Genomic DNA, 17,710 nt, shown 5'->3' with positions numbered 1-17,710 from the left:
GCAACAGGAAGTGAAGGAGATCAAGTTCTAAAGTATTGCAAGATTTGTCAAAAGCATACAACACCTTTACACCCTGTCCAATTAATAACCTCCCTTCGCACCAAAAGCACATTCAACACGTAGTATGGAAGCTGCACTCTTTAATTGCGAATGTTTCCATTTGAAGCAATCTGTAAAGCAGCAACATGGAGCTCTGTGCACACATCCATACAACAATGTTAAGATATTCTGGCACAAACAAATTCACAAGTAGGCCAAGTCGTTTTAAGGCATTTATTTGCAGCTGTTCCCTCAGCTCTCCGACCTTGCACAGGTACCACTTGTTAATTAAGCATATCATGGGAATCTAAGACAAATATTACTTACCCTCTAATAGTCTTTCTGTGGCTTCTTTCTGCTTAGAATAAGATACTTACCCACCCATCCTCCCACAAGGGAGCAAAGCGCACAGTAAAAATAAGAGACACCTGTTCACATACCTCAGGACAGTAAAATAACAATCCTGACAACATCGACACGTGAGGGAGCATAGGTAACTGTACACATAGGGGAAGGGGGAGTGTTACAGGAAAGCCCATGTCAACACCCTTTTCAAATGACATTCTCTGCACCTTCCACTGGATGTCAGCCTTTGCATAGCATGTGATTTTGAGCAGATAAAAGCCACAAAGACTATTACAGGGTAAGTAGTATTTGTCATATATCAGAGGATCCTTCCAAGGGCCTGCCCTTCAAGTCCAGCAGCACCCAAGGTCATGACATTTGCCAAGGCCACATTCCTTTAAAGTCATTTGTATAGAATTGAGATGGCCAGTGACTTTTCTTTTTTATGGCTCGCTTGCAACATTTTGCTGCCAACATTTCTATAGCATCACAGCACAAATAGTATCATCCAACTGATTCGTACTCATTTAGACAAGCCACAGTTATTTTGAATGATGCGTCAGCCCTGCTGAGATTTTAATTCATGGCATGGTACACATCTGCTAGAGGGGGATAAACTTATTGAGTTTTGGTCTTTGTTGTGCACGGCACCAATATTTCATGCAGTTGATAATCTGTGGGAGGAAAAGATGCCCTATGTGCAGTTGCCCTGGGTTCTGGAGCTTATCAACCTAACTACTTAATCTCTTCTGTTTATATATTTGTCCCTCCCGCTGCTTGCGGTTCCTGTAGTATTATGCCCTGGCAATTTCCCCATCTAATGTTTAGATGCAGTACTTCATCAATATCCACTATAGATGAGACCTGCTGTTTCGCCAGTCATCTAGTGCACTCAACACCATTCATTTTTTTGTTTTTGTTCTGTGCAGAATAAAGTGTGGCTCCATGATTTCTACTGCTTTTTTACTTTCCCTCTTTATTTCCATCTCTTGCCATTCTTGTGTTTCATCTTTTTGTAGAACAGTTTATCAGAGTTGACTCCTATTTCTAGCACACGTGTAACAACCTAGCTTAGTATGACACTTCCCCCTGCTGGGCACAATGAATACTCCCACTTTTCCAACTGTCCACATTGAACACTGTTCTATCCGTTCAGTCTTCTTTAATGGTTCGTAGACCCTTCCTCTCTGCAATTGGTGTCAAATCTCCTCAAGAATTTTCCTTGTGGTTCTGGCTCACCTGTGAATGGGGCAGTGCGTCTACCTTTGTACATCTCTGTAGTAGCTGGCACGCTAATGGAAGCCAATGTGTTGTAAGCGCAAAGCCATAGACCATTTTCCTTAGCTGCTGGATCTCAGATATTGATCAGTGGAATAAGGTGATCGAGCAGCTTGGGACGCCATGTGCAGAGTTCATGAAGAAATTGCAGCCTACCGTCCGGACGTATGTGGAGAACAGACCTAAGTATGCTGGCTACAGTTTTGAGAAGCTCTTCCCAGATGTGCTTTTCCCAGCTGACTCTGAACACAACAAACTGAAAGGTAAGGCTAGCATGTACTGTTCTCTGTTTTGTAGTGTGTGAACCAAGGGTAACCCTGCTCTCCTGTGTGCATTACAGAATCTGACACTGGTCGTTTTTAGTTTAGTCTGTTCAGAGCAGTCCCAGCTCTCCTTTGTGTTAAGGATTTGGGATGTAATGCACCGTCTCTTTTTTTTGTTGGATAGAGTAGTATGCCTTGTTTCTGTTTTAGATCACCTCAGTAGCAAAGTCTTGTGTGAAGCGATGCAAACATTTCCAATTGCACCCTTTAGTCTATATTCCTTACATGCAGCCCCCCTGTCAGTGGCATGAACTCCAGTGACATTTCCTTCACATTTCATAGAGCTTTGATAAACCAAAGGTTGCATTTGATCAGCTGCCATTACATGTGTTACACCAAGAATCTGCAGAGTTTGGTAAGATTAAAATCTTGGATTTCAGCATTCTACTGCATAATTGTTTAATAGCTCATTGTATTTTTTGTCCTGGGTTACATTAAACAGCAGATCTGTGTGGCTGCCTCCCCTTGCCCAGTCCCCACTCATCCAAAATATTTGGTGACCAAATAGCTCTAACTCCAAAACAGTGATAGTTAATATTGTTCGTATTTGTAAAACAAACTCATTCCCTAGTCGTTGGAGGGGATAAATTGATGCTAATTATTAAATATTCCTTCCCAACCTCTTTTTCCCCCATCAACTTCTTACTTGCAGAAGGCACTTTCGCTGCATCACTTTAAAATAACTGCCATTTGTTGCTCCTCTAAACATTTTTAAAAAAAATCTAATTTTAACCCATATTAGGACAACTGCAGATGCATGATCCACCTCCTATTCCTTGATAAGTACTACAGAGGTGTTTGCACAAAAAGACAGAAACATGGACTGAATGCACAATTAGTGTGCATTCGGCCTGGTTGAAAAGACTGAATCCCAAAATACTGAACAAGGGGAGCGGGAGTTGCAGGGGGTGTCCCCTGCCTACATTACATGCATGCTGGGGGACATAAAGATCACATTTTTTAACGTACATCCCTAAAGAGAACAGTTGCTTTTAAACTGGAATACCATATTGACTACTAAAGCAACCTGATACAGTCAACAATGCCCTATGTATTGGACAATTGGGACACATTTATCTGCATCCTACTTGACCTTTTCAGTGGCTCTAAAGTCAAAATTAAGTACTGCACCTAAGTGGGTGGGTCTTGGTAATGTTTTCCTTTACTTCTGCATGTGTTTTGTGATACCCTCCGCATCCCCTTTCGTTAAGTCCTATTCTAATGACTCCCCAGGGATGGACATGTGTAAAGAAGTGCCCCTGAGTCACCCTTTGTGTAAAGTACCTGACTGGTAGCACTTTACCACCAGAATTGTAGCTTCAGTGTGCAGGCAGTATCCCAAGAATGACTCTACTGAGTATCCTACGATTGTACATGCACCAGTCCTTGTCTGCTATGTGTATGCCCATTTGATGACATAAGAGAGGATAGCGGGAGCTGATCTCTATAGGCTCACCTGTTTGCCAACTGATAGCCAAAGACATCAGCCCTGATAGTACAAAATGGTTGACACACTGCAAGCCTTATGCCTAGCTGCGCCCCTTCGGTCAGAAACTGGCCAGATAAGGCATAATACATGGGTATCTGGAGCACTGACTGCAATATATATACCAGTGCAAAGAATTGCTACGTTTGAAAGTGGCACACCCTATATGATTGGGCGACGAACTAAAGTTTAATTGATACAGCTCAGTCATCGGAGGCTGATATTCCTGCTCAACCACCAATTAACTTTAACTAGTGAAGGTCTGCTCCATTGCTTTGTTCCTCCCCTGGGATGTGCCCCTAAAAACCTAAGAGTAAGACATTGAGGATCGCAGATCGGGCAGAGGCTCAGCTGGTGTGCAGTCCTCTACACAGCCTTTCTCAAGATTAAGCTCTGCTGGAAGTTGGGACATCAAGCTCTTGAACCTGACAAAGGCCTTATGGTGGGGCCTTGTTCCCTTGACACCGTCAGACTGCTGCTGACATTTGGTGCCCTTTAATGGACATGCACAGTGCTGCTCTAATCAGGAAACCCAGACTGAGTCGTGGCCACAGAAGCACTGCCAAATGGACGACCATCAGAGCTTTGGTTGCTGCAACAGAAACCAAGACAAAGACCAAAACTGAGGAAAAGAATGTTGGCACTTGGAGAGGAACTTCTGCATATGTGCAGTCATTGTGGGACTCTGCATGCACAGATTCAATCACCACCACTACTACTGTCAACTGTCCAAAGCAACATTGCTGTTTCTTCATGTTCTTAATTTCCTCGCTGTTCTCTTTCCTCTCATGTTTCTCCAGCTCTCTTCATGCACAACCAGCAATCACCCTTCAATATCCAGCGACTGCCTGTGGGCCAGAAATGGATCAAACTCCTGCAGATGACAACATTGGACCATTAAATGACATTGGCATCAGGAAACTGCCTGGTCTCAATGGGAAACAGCTGGAACCAAAGCTTCCCCATATAACAGCTTTGGCCCATGGAAACAATGGACCCTATCCTGACTGTTGGACAATGAACCACAAATGAAGTTGCATAACGTTTGAACAATAATTGCAAAGATGCTAGGGGTGGGGGTGGGGGTGCGGGTACCACTGAGGACACAAAGATCTTTATACCCTCACCAAAGAATTCCTAAAGTGATTTGATTGGCTGCAATGCTCCACAAAAGTTCCATTTACCTAACATCTAATAAGGCACCAGTAAATCATAAACTGGCATGAACGGTTTATAGTAATTAAATCGAAAGCAATAATGCCGAAAGTCAAAAAATAGAAAAAATAAAATTTCTTTTTTAAGTTTTTTATTCGAAATGGGGGGTCCCCCCAACCCCCCTTTTTTGTATTTTTTTTTTATTTTACCCCTTTTTTTTACTTACTAAACCCAAAAAATACATATAAATAAAAAAATAAAACATTCGACTTTTTTTCCGACATTTTGTTTTCGACATTTTTGACATTCGACTTTATTGTTTCGACTTTTTGACTGCACACCGGCATGAACAGCCTACCTTTCAACATAACATTTGTTATACTGTGCTCAGGGCTTGAAATTAAGATTTGATGAGCAGGCGCTAAAACCAGCTCCTGGATATCGGGCATCATCTGCTAGTCAGGAGCCATCCCTGAAAAACCAGAAGCAAGAAGAAAAGCAAAACTAACTTCACCATGAGATGAAAACTTTAAAGTATTGTCCATTATATGTGATGCATTATGATTTAACTGACCTCTTGGTGTGTCCTTAATTCTCCTTCTTACCCATATTCTAACTGAGAGTTAGTATGATAAAGGTATGCTTTATGGCACCAGTTGACCTCAGCAGTCAAAAGTAGAGGCTGGTAGAATTTGATGTGAAGCTTACCAGGCCCTCCTACGCTACAGCCATTAGATATGGAATAGCTCCTAGCAAATTCAGACCTGGTGTTTCAGTTGTCGCACGCCCGTTGTGAGAGGGGGAACTTGGCTGGTTCGACCATTTCTACCCTAGGTGATACAGTAAGGACATTTGAAGTAACACATTGCTTATTTAAATGTGTGTTCTTATATAATGCTTAATTCCCAATTCTGTTGGCTTCTAAGCACTGCAATACGTTATTAACCATTGTAAGGTGTTGGATTAATTGCCCTTGGAAGCCTTAACTTGTGAATTGCAGGCGTCCTGGTTTTCAGAGACCACAGCTTTACTTTGGGGCTAACCTTCTGGCTATATTGCGGTGGTGAACTGGAGGCTTCAAGTGATCCCTTCTGATAGCGGCTTTTGACGTGATTGATCACCATGGAATGCTCTGCATGTACTTTTTACACTTGGGAATAACCGACAAAACCCTAATGAGGTTAACGTCATTCTTGGCTGATGGACATTTGTTCATCCTTTTAGGGATGTCCTGTTTTCCCTAGTCTGCACCCTGTTGACGTCGTGACGTATAAAATATATATATAGATTTCTGAGGCATATAAATCTACTTAGGATCACATGCTCTGTATAGGCTATTATCTAGTGGTTAGTTTTGAGTTTTAAAATTTGTTTTTCTCAATCGAAAAGGGTGTCTACAGGTGTTTGTGTCACCCTATCCTTCCTACATGTGTAGATATCCATATTCCCTCAGATGTTTTCTTCCTGCCATTGGTTGGTCGCATTCAAGCAGTATCTGAAACCACTTGGGATTTGACAGCAAGTGACCTCAAATAAGCGGATGATGAATCCCCACATGGACGCTGCTTGATGGAGACAGACGATAATGAGACGTATAGTAGCGAGATTGGGGAGGGACATCATATCTTATTCCCCACGTTCCATTAGAATACTTGTCACATTTCCATACATTTACAATGCAGGCTGCTCACTCATGGAGAATACTGTTTAAGTTCTGTCCTCCAGAGTAGAATACAAAGTTCCTTTGGGAGGACACATTTAGACTCCCTAGTTACTCACTGAAGCGAAGTCGAGGTGCTTCCGTTTGGGATTGTATCGGCACCTTGTGTGTTCCTAAAGATACTAGCAGTAGTGGGAGTGCATCTGCATTGACAAAACATCTTGCTTTACCCTTCGCTGGACGATTGGCTCATAAGTGGAGAGCAGCATTTCTTCCAAAGCACTCAAGTTTATCATCTTCACCAGCTGGGTTTTTCAATCCATTAACCAAAATAGTCTTATTCCAAGCCAATCCAAAGAAGGTGCTGGGAACAATCCTCGATGCAAAGTGACCAATAGTCTATTCCCCTCAAGAAAAGGTGCAAGCTCTTCTAACACAAATCCCTGGTTATCATGCTTGTATTTCGTTAATGGTATGATAGGTAATTAGACTCTTAAAAATGATGGTGCTGTGGGTATTGGTCATTCAGTTTACATACCTCAATATGTCCCTGGTACAGTAGTAGCTCGTGAGGCAAATGGGTAGGTTCTGTTGGTAGTAAAAGCTGGTAAATGCATTAAAATGGTGGGTAGAAACAAACCTGATAAGAGGAAAATCTTTTGTTCACTGGTCGCCGCAAGTCACCATTACAACTGATGCATCCGAAGCTGGGTGAGGGGCACACTGCCAGGCTCACAAAGCAGATAGTCAACTCGGCAAACATCTCATTAAATAAACATGTTAGAACAGCTGCCAATTAAAATATCTCTATGCACTTTTCAGGCAAGACCATACTCATCAACATGGACAGCACAATAGCCATGATTTACCTAAACAGGGTGAAACTCACTCAAGGATGTTGTCGCTCCCCACTGAACAGATATGACGGCAATGGTTCATAAGCAGACAAATGTACATTCAGGTGTAGCACGTTCTAGGAGTGCACAATTACTTCAATGACTATTTAAGGAGGGTGGTGGTACATTTACTCGAAGGGGAATTCAATATAAACATACTCCAAATAGATTTTCAAAGCATGGGGTAATCCAGTAATAGACCTATTTGGGTCCAAAGCATACATAAAATGCCAATTTTTCACATACAGGTACACACAACAGGCGTCTCTCAGCAATAGGCTTTGGGTGAACTGGTCAGGGATATTTGCATATGCTTTTCCCCTGGCTCCTCTGTTTCTCCAAATCATTCAGAAACTACTGCAGGAGAGCTTAACGCTGACGCTCTTTGCACCAATGTGGGCAAGACTGGGTAGTATCCCCTCCTCCTGCACATGTCAGTGTTCCCATCAATCGGGATGCGCCCAGCCCACAACCTTTAGGCACATCTACAAATAACACATCTAAGACGACAAGCTATTAACTTTGCAGCATGGCTCCTAATGTCCTATAGCTTGTTCATCTACATCTGCTGTCGATGTATGGAAATACTAAGCCAGGCAAGGAAACCAATCCAAGCCATCAACAGTAAGAATGTGAAATTAACTATCATACTCGGCCTGGCTACATTTCTGGTAGATCTGGAGAAAAACAAAAAGGCGAGGGAGAGGGGTGCAGAAAGGGAGGGTCGGAACAAAACAAGCGACTATGGTACTAGGCCTAACAATATTTCAGATAGTGCTGTGTGGGGGGGGACAGGTAAGAGGGGGAGGAGGCAGACAAGGTTGCTATCATACTAGGTCCAGGGACAATTTTGATAGTAAGTGCATAGAAGAAAGTAAGGGGAGGAGGAGAGGAGATGGGAAAAGGGAAAAAGGGAGGGGAGGAGAGAACAGAGAGTAAGCAGTCAAAAAGAGTGGAGAAGCAAGAGGGGAGAGCAACTACAATTGCACAACTCAGTAGTAACACATAATGTTGCAAGCCAGGATATAAGATGAAGATGGGAACAACATGATTCACCACGAGTACAAGATGAAAAGAAAATCCAGCATGAGAGTTGAGAAAGGGTGACCCATCGTGAATCAATGAAGTCCATAAAAGTGAAATCCAGCATTGGCCACAAGATGGTGATGGTGAAACCAGAATGTATCGGGACAGACTCTTGCAGAAGTAGGCTGGAAGGGTGGGGGGGCAGCAGGGTAGAAGAATCAAGCAAAACAGGTAACACCTGTGTGCGATCACCAATCATGGCAGCGCCAGGCTGAAGCAGGATGCACTTTGATGTGCAATGTGTGGGGCAGCCATTTTGGAGTGATGCAAGGTCCCAGAAAAGTATGGCCCAGGTGTGATGCAGCAAAGTTCTTGCGCGCACACAGGGCTAAATTCTACCCATAATTTATATGCACTGCTCAAAATGAAAATAGCGTTCTATTTAGGGTACAAGCACACACCTTGGCTCCCACTTATCTGGTTACCTATTTTCCATTTGCTTGAACTCTGGAGCATCCTCTGCAACACCTACTCTAGCTGGAGCCCCTTTAGTGTATTTTCTTTGACCTCCCCTACACACTTTCTACACCTCATCCCTTGGAAAACTCACGTCTTCCTTCAGGTTCTCATATAATTTCTTTGCAGATGGCATGCCTTTTTCACCTTCCCTGCCTCTTCACTAGTGCTTTGGGACCACCATTCACCACTGGACAGCACTTTACACTAGCATAGTTCCTCAAAAACCAAGTAATATACCTCCTGAAGAAGCATGTCAATCATGTTGACTATTAACCTGCAGATATTGTTACTTCCCTGCTTAATCCACCTGGCTCAGGCCTAGTATACAAACCCGTCAAATTAAACGTATCTGCAGTAGTAGCATATGCCACCACACAACACAAGGTCTCATGGTGGAAGGTGCCAGTGGTCAAGTCTTTTATGGAAGGAGTAAATGGCATTTATTCGCCAGTCGCACGCTATCTGGTTGGGATCTAAATACAGTCCTTAAAAGGCTAATCAGACCGCATTTGAGCCCATGCACCAGGCTTCAGTTAAGGAACTGTCATACAAGGTCACCTTTCTCATTGCCATAACCTCTACCTGAAGAGTAAGCAAACTTCTGGTTCTCCTGGTGGATAGACCATTTGTCACTTTTCACAAACAGTGATTTTTAAAACTCATTCATGATTCTCACCTACTACTTTTCAAAGTTTCATGTCAACCAGTCTATCGAATGCTGTGCTCTTCCCTAAACCACAAAACTGAGGTGAGAAAGCACTGCAGACACTGGATGTAGTGTAGTTATGTTCTATTCAAGCAAAAGTAATGGGTAAAACAAATTGGTTTTCTTTCTTTGCAGCCGGAAGATAGGGTAACCCATTAAATCCACCACCCCAAGGTGGACTGTTTGCTGTATAAATGTGTTGCACATTGGCTCAAAAACCTCTTCCTTTCACGCCCGAGACTCACTCCACAAGAAGTACTGGAGCAACACTAGCCTTCATTGCAAATATTTAATTAAATGCAATTTGCAAATTTGCCATGTGGAGTTTAGTTCACACAGTTAAACAATGCTATTGAGTAGATATGCAAGCGAGGGCAGACTCAAAGGTGGGTCAAGCAACATTAAAGCATCTGTGCGCACTTGTTCCATCAGCTCTACTGCCGCCTTGCCAGGTCTACTGCTAGTTAGTCTATGCAAAGCATGTAAATCTATGCTTATTAGCAAAACAAAAGAGGTCCTGGCTGGAAGGCTTAGAATTAATCTTGACCTGTGGCATTGCTGTGAGCAACCCTCCAGACATTCGTTCTTCACCTGCCAAGTCATTACAAAAGGGGAAAGCCCATATGCAAATCCCACCCCAAAAGGGGCCGTCTAGCCCAAACTGCTTGGTCACATCCCTTCTGCACAGGGTAGGACCAGGCCTGATGATGCATATGGTCTTTGCCCTTTTGTAATGGATTGGCAGGCGAAGAAGAGTGGTCTAGAATGTTGCCGAGAGCAAGGGCAGAGGTTAAAATGTATTCTAAACTATCACCTCTTTTGTTTTGCTTTAATCTATGCATGCTGGCCAGCCTCAGAAGGTGAGCATTAGTATCTGGTGAGTCACATGCACCCACCCAGCATCCCCACATATGAAACAGTTTCATGCATAGCGTCTCCTCAAAAAGCTATCTGAGGATGTTGTTGCATCAGGGATTGTGTACCTGCCCCATACATAGAGTAGTGATAGCGAGATAGGCTCCTTTCTTTGCCCTTTTTGATTTTGAGAAAAACAAAGTGTAATACTCCGATCCAGTCGCTCGATTGCGACCTATGCAAAGCATATTACTCTAAGCAGATACAAGCCACAGAAAGAGGATGACTGGGTAATTATTGCTTGCCATGTATATGCCTGTTTCAGATTCATCTTCTATGCATAGGATATGAGCCTCTTCCAGACCTCCTGCAGGACAGTGCAGTGCCAAAGATGATTCTGACAACAAGTAGACTGCTTTAGCAGTATATACCCTTGTCCTTCTTCAACCTAGGTCGAACACCATGCTACAAACACAACATAGATACTTTGGACACTATGCCTCCTAAGAGCAGCAGAAGTTATTGGATGTCTGCTAAAGGGACCACATCTAGTCTGAGTTTACCAGAATTGTGGCTATAGGAATGATTGAACCCTCCTACTTCTGACTCCAGTCTGGCCGTCCTAATACCCGTAGCCGACTCTAATTACCTCAGGTTCTTTCTTGACTAGAGGAGTTTGAATGTGGTCACCAAGACAGATGCTCACTCATTGCCCCAGACTGATAAGCATGTGCACAAGATAGATGCTTGCAAGTTATCTTTGATCTCACTGCTGGCTGTTGCCAGATAGCCCTGACAGACCGTGCCAAAGGGAAAATGGTGGTATACACCACTGAAGGCCTGCACACATTCCAGGTACTATTGCACTTAATTGCCAACTTTAGTATTATAGTTGTACCTCTCTTGTAAAAAAAAGGCTAACAAATTCCCTCAAATTTTTGTGTGGACAGATGAATGCTAGAATGCATTCCAAGACCTGAGGAAGCCAATTAAACCACTCCAGTCCTGCTGGCCTTCTATGACTGCTATAAACTCATTCGGTATGCGCCTTGGAGGCAGACATTGAAGCAGTCTCACAGTGTAAGATATATTCTGATGATTAATATTTGGTTTGCTCATTAAGTGGACACCCAAATGTCATGTCCCCTAATATACAGTCCAACGCCACAATTCTGTGTAAGAAGTAGGCGGATGGGTCAAAAACTGAATGTATTTAAATGGAGGAATTCAAGGTGGTCCCAGACGTTATGCAGCGGAAGTCACCACAGTGTTACACAATAACAAGCAACTTGTCTACAGAAAAACGAAATTAACCTGCTAGCATGAATCTCACTATTTCTCACATGCATGCATTCATTTCCATGATCAATTCTCTATAGATGTTAAGTTGGGAATAACACCCGACTTTCTAGTTGCACTTCTCAAAAGTCTCCAAATTACACATGGTCACATTTGCAAATGAATCCACCAACTTTGCTTTCCCCCATAACACCAGCAATGTATAGTATCCAAGAACTGTTGCATGTTCCAGATTTCCCAGGTAGATCCGGTGCTGTTGGCTTCTAAAGTGTATGCAGTTTAAAATAGCTGATAATAACTTGCATTATAATTCTGCAGATTTTAGTTTAAGGAAGCTGTTATCGATTCAGAAATAAGAATTTCCATTCCCGCACCAACCTGAAAGAATTGTATTACATAGTTCTAGGTGTCCCTTCCCTTTCTCTTCACCAATAGTCACAGTGTGCAGTTTTAAGAATGAGAGGTGTATAGGATTTATATTTGCACTATTTCTATGTGCATAGAAATGATTACTTTAAACTTGCTCTCATTGTCCTCTCGATGTTAAATAGCTATGGCATTCACAGAATACACATTATCAACTATATCTTCATCAGGCTCTTCTATGCACCTCGTCATATCGCACTCCAGTGTGAACTGTTTTTGTGAAAACACTTTGGGTATAATTTAATGAGATTATGATGTTTTAAGAGCTGTGCACAGAAGTGCTATCTCTATCATTGCGTACAACTCAGAAAGGTATTTGAAATTTGATTGAATTCACATCTCACTACATTTTGCTTGCAGTGAGATTGCACTGTTTATTTCCCATTTAAATCAATGTATTTTGAGAACACCTTCCCTAATCATTCTTTCTGGGACTTAGCAGGAAAATAGAGCACATATATAATTTTTTGGGGTAATTCATACTCTCCTTTGATTAGTATTTCGAGGCATCTAGGCAGGAGAACCCTTCCTTTGTTCCCAGTGAAGTTTGTCATGCGGTTACCTTGTGGACAGGAATCCCATGGGATAGCAACTGACCGTTCTCATCTGTGCTGCCACTATGTTTAAAGTGTCGAAAATGCCCACCTTATGGCATACTTGTCACACTGTAATTGTCCATGTTCTTCCATTGGCCTACCCAACAATTGGACGCTCCCATTGAACACACACCCCCAATCTTCTTTGGAGATTCTAATTTCTATAATTGTGCTAAAAAAAATGCTGGGGGCCGAACTGTAACACTTTAGATGGTAAATAATGTTCCTGCTATAATGCATTGTGGCAGCACGCAAACTCAGTGAAATGAAGATTATTCGAATATATGCCTAGAGATACACAGTTTGGTAGGTGAACTGACTCTTTGGCACATTGTTTCCCATTTTTGTAGTCATATCTTGTTGTTCTTTTTTTTTTTTTAGTGTTCAAAATTCCCAACTGAATAGTGTCGTAATTATGTCACACTATTCATTTTTCCATGTTCTTCCATTAGCCTATCTCGTAATTAGACACCCCCGTTGTCTATCTCAATCTCAATCTCAATCTCAATCTTCATTGGATGATTATAATTTCTGTACTTGTGATCACAAGAGGTGGGGGCCAAAAAATACTCTTAATACTTTTGACAGCAATTTTGTTTACCTTTCATAATTTGACTGCAATATGCAAACTCAATGAAACTAAGATTATTTCAATCTGAGCTGGTAGGTGCACAGTTGGATATCTGATATGATTATTTTACCTCATAATTTGTGAGTGCTATGTTGGATTTAGGATTAGCTAAACATGTTGTCGAACCTACACATCATTTGGGAAATACCATTGACCTCATTTTTGCATCTGAATCGATCTTATCTGTCTTCCCTGTGGTCCCTGTTATTTGGTCTAATCACCATATTGTTCCCTTTTCCACTGTCTCTTGCACTCCCTGTTCTAAGGTTAAACAACAGGGTACTTGGAGACACAAGTGGCATTCAGTCTCTGCACAGGATCTAGGCGCTTATATCGATGCTAACTGTGCTGAACTAGATCTCTGTGATCTATCTGTTTTGATGCAGACACTAAATAGCGCCGCTGACTGTTTTGCCCCCCAGAAACTCTGTAAACAAAAGAATCGCCCCTCTGAACCATGGTTTCTGTAGGAGCAAAAATCCCTTAAGACTAAACGCAGGCAAGCAGAAAGAAAATGGAGTAAATTCTACAGGTTAGCTGCAAAAGCTTTATTTAGTCAAGCTACTGTTATTTATCAAAAGGCTATTCGCTTCGCCAAGCAATTTTTCTTTCGGGACAAAATTGAAAGCGCCATAAATCACCCGAAGGAATTATTTAACTTTGTTCAGTCTCTGTCATCTTCAGTGCTGACCCAATCGACCATCGTCCCCTCCCAAATTCTTTGCGACTCACTTTCTAATTTCTTTGTAGAGAAAATTGTAACTATCTGCAATAAAATTACTAATCTGAGCTCTCAGTCGGGTATTACCCAAATTGTTTGAATGCAATTGAACGAATGACACAATTGACCGAATTACAATGGTCCTAATTAACCTTCTGTACAATTGGTTATTTTTATATATAGTGGTTTGGTTTGGGTTTATAATACTATAAGGGGATTGGGTGGGTGGTTGCGGGGGGTTTGGATTGGGTGGGGGATTGAGGGGGGTTCCCCCCGCTATAGATCCTATTTGACCTTTTAAATTATGTCAATTGTGCAGAAGGTCCATTGTGATTGTCAATTGTGATTCGGTCAATTCTCATACAACACTCAGTCTGATCTCTGCCTCACCTGGTTCGCAATGGTCTTCCTAAAATGAGTTGGACTAATATTCCTTCTTATACTAATCAGGATATATTATTAGCCATAAATAAAGGTAAGTCTGCCTCCCCTCTGTATTCGACCCCCCTGACTACCCTCAAAGACATCTAGGTCACGATCGCTCCGTGGACCACCTTAGCAGTAAACAAATCATTTACATCAGTGTCTATCCCTGACAAGTTGAAGCATACTTTAATAATCCCTCTCCTGAAGAAGCCAATTCTGGACCTTTTGGTATTATCCAATTTTCATGTGATTTCACTGCTTTAGTTCCTTATGAAGTTAATGGAATCCCTAATTTCTCCCCTACTCCGTTCTTTTTTGGAATCGTCAAGCTTTTTCAATCCGTTTCAGTCTGGTTTCTGCCATGGCAGGGGAACGGAATCGGTGCTTGTGTCGGTGGTAGATGATCTGACCCGCCTTATTGATCAGGGTGGAGTGTGGGCACTTATCCTTTTAGATCTTTCATCTGCCTTTGATACAGTAGACCACTCCACCCTGATCGCTTGGCTAACCCAGGCGGGACTCTCTGTGCAGGCGCTTGCCTGATTCTCCTTTTTTGCAGGATGCACACAATCCGTCTATCTTTCACTTTTCCACTCAAAACCTGTTCCTCTCATATGCAGAGTTCCCCCAAGGCTCTGCATGATCTGATATTTTGTCCCCGGTAGCAGTGGTGAAAGATCTAGTTGTAAAAATCTCTGCCTCCCTATCGATGAAAGATCAGGTTGCAACTGTTTTCCAAACTGGGAAATTTCAACATGCAGGTTCTTAGTAAGAGTCTTCCCTACATCCCTGCACATTTTCATGCTCCAGTAGTATCCTCTCTAGTTTTTAGTTTTACTGATTATTGCAGCTCTTTGTATTCCGCACAACCTGTATATCTAATCCGTCTCCTTCAGCTGCTAAAAATATGGCAGCTAGGGTGGTGTTAAATCCTCTCTTTGGCTCGCACATGTCCCCATGTCTTCGCCAGCTGCACTGGCTTCCTGTTGACAAGCGTGTCTTATTTAAATCCTTCAGCATTGTCCATAGAGCCTTCTATAAAGTAGGAGCCGAATATACAGGATAGGTTTTGCCCCTAGGTCCCTCCTAGAGTGCTCCGCTCTGTCATCCCTCACTATACAGGTCCCTTGTGGGAAGCCTTCTCGTGTAGGAAGGCAGGCTTTCTCAGTGGCTACAGCCAAGGCCTGGAACTCACTTCCATTTCTTGTGCGGGCTACTGAAAACCATCTGTTCTTCCGTCGACTGCTGAAGACTCATCTGTTTAAGATTGTCATCCCTCTTTGTCTGCTCTGGTTAGTGCCTGATGGTCTAGCACCAAGATGCCCTCAGGCGAATGCTGAGCTATGGAAGTATGCATAACATAACTTAACATATTGTTTCCTACATTTATGATTTTTCTCATTTTATTACTAAAAATCGTAGGCAATGTGACCTTAGTGTCAAAACTAAAAGGAGACTCTTAGCTTTGCAATGAGGCTAGCCCCATATTTCAAAGTTGTATTTGCTTTTGCATGTATTGTCTATGGTAAATATGTGCTGTTTTAAAACCAAGCGAAATATACATGCCTAGAATTGCCCTGTAATTCAAGGTAGTTACGTGGTTAGCACATGAGTTAAATAAACAGCTCTGTGTGAGGCCTCGTTGAATGATTACTGTCAGTTGACAGGGCTTTTTTATTCTCATTGTATTAGTCCCAGCAAATGGCTGATGAGAGCAGGGTCAAAATATGCCAGCTACGTGCAATGAATTGGACTTTCAGGCTGGCTTGGAAATCCAACCATCTGTTACCTACAGATATTAATCTTTAGATAGAATGCAAATCGTATAATACTTTCCTCTGGAAGACTCCTAAAGTGTGTATCCTGCTCAGGGTTTAATCCCAGGTCCACTTGAGGTCTGCACCAGAGAAAACTGAATTAAACTCCAATTTCGAATGGATTGTGTCCTCCAACGTATTTGGACGTACTTTGACATGTAATGTCCACAGCTGTGCACTTCGGAAACTTTTTTCGGCAGCGGGCATCTTGCGTCCATGACATCGGCTGATGTCCCTCGAAGGCCTCCGTCGACGGCAATGTCCCCGGATGTTATAAATAGGACGCACGGCGCCCATAGCATCAGTTCCATTTTTTCTGCAAACGTGTTTTCTTCGAGAACTCGGCACGCGTCGTGTGTTTCAATGAGTGATGTCTTCTTCTTCGACACCTCCGATTCTGCGGTCCTGCTTCAAGACTTGCCGGGTCTGCAAGTTTAAAATGTCGATCACCGACCTGCATCGCATTTGTTTGTGGTGCTTGGGCGAGAGTCATGACACTGACGACTGTAAGAAATGCCAGTCGCTGATTGCCAAGGCCTTGCTGGAGTGTAAGGGGAAGCTTCAGGTACCTTCAGGTAGGGGTTCTAAGCCCAGTAAGTCCCAGAAATCGAAATCCAAAGGGTTGTCCACTGACGACTCGAGGGGCGGCTCTCCACGTCGGGAGGAGGCTCGGGGTTCTCGGTCCTAGAGTGGTTCCCGCCATTCTTCTTCCTCATCGCGGCATTCTCAGACGCACCATCACTGGTCACCTTCCCCATCATCCTCCTCGGATGATGGAGCCGCGAGGAAAGTGCCATGCCCGACGAAGTCCTCGACTCCGGAGGAATGGGCTGCCTTTAAGGAACAAATGTTGTCGATTTATCAATCGCAGGGCACGGTTCCGGTCACGCCTTCTGATGAAGCCGGCAGGGAACTGTCTCCTAATGCGGCTCGCAAGCCTTTGAGCTCGGGTCCGCGACGCGACTCACATCAGGAAACTTCGAGGTCCCGTTCGGACAAGACTTCGGATAGTCGCAAGAGACATGCTTCCAGGTCTCGGTCCTCGTCCCCAGCGAGACCGCTGCAACCTGCTAAAGGCTCTAAGCCTGCATCGACGTGGTCGTCCCCATGTCCGTCCTACTTGGATGTCGAGGCTTTGCCTTCTTATCAGCCTTCGGCGCTCTCGACACCAAAGTTGTCGACGCTCTCGGCGTCGAAGCCTTCGGCGCCCTCGACGCCTTCACGGATTTTTTCCCAAAACTTACCGTGGGAGTTCCCTGATCTGGTGGATCCTCCAAGGAAGGCTACTGCTAAGTCTGTGTGCCTGTGGTGGACTCCAGGCCCTCTTCTGTCCCAAGGCCAGGTTTTCACCTCCCTCTGGATGACATATAAGAGGAGGAAGAATGATCTGACTTTGAGTACCCTGTTGAGCAGGATGTGGCTCCTGTCTTTTCTGGAGACAGTTAATTGAAGGAGTTAAGGCAAACCCTCCATGATGCCAGTGGGTTGGACACTTCCCTGGAAGTC

The 17,710-nt window shown here is 43.2% G+C and overlaps 1 protein-coding gene across 7 annotated transcripts in view; it reads left to right on the top strand.

Annotated features, from left to right (window-relative positions):
* The window catches only part of MAPK8 (mitogen-activated protein kinase 8), a 956,840-nt gene that overhangs the window by 758,511 nt on the left and 180,619 nt on the right, over positions 1-17,710 (top strand). For all 7 annotated transcript variants that reach the window (XM_069611178.1, XM_069611175.1, XM_069611180.1 and 4 more), the window contains exon 9: positions 1,743-1,925. In XM_069611178.1, coding sequence (XP_069467279.1) covers positions 1,743-1,925 — 183 coding nt within the window. The remainder of the gene's footprint in view (positions 1-1,742; positions 1,926-17,710) is intronic.

The sequence above is a fragment of the Ambystoma mexicanum genome, chromosome 8 (assembly GCF_040938575.1).
Source record: "Ambystoma mexicanum isolate Mex_15411 chromosome 8, UKY_AmexF1_1, whole genome shotgun sequence".
Classification (NCBI taxonomy): Eukaryota; Metazoa; Chordata; class Amphibia; order Caudata; family Ambystomatidae; genus Ambystoma; species Ambystoma mexicanum.
This window is presented reverse-complemented; position numbering and strand designations above follow the sequence as displayed.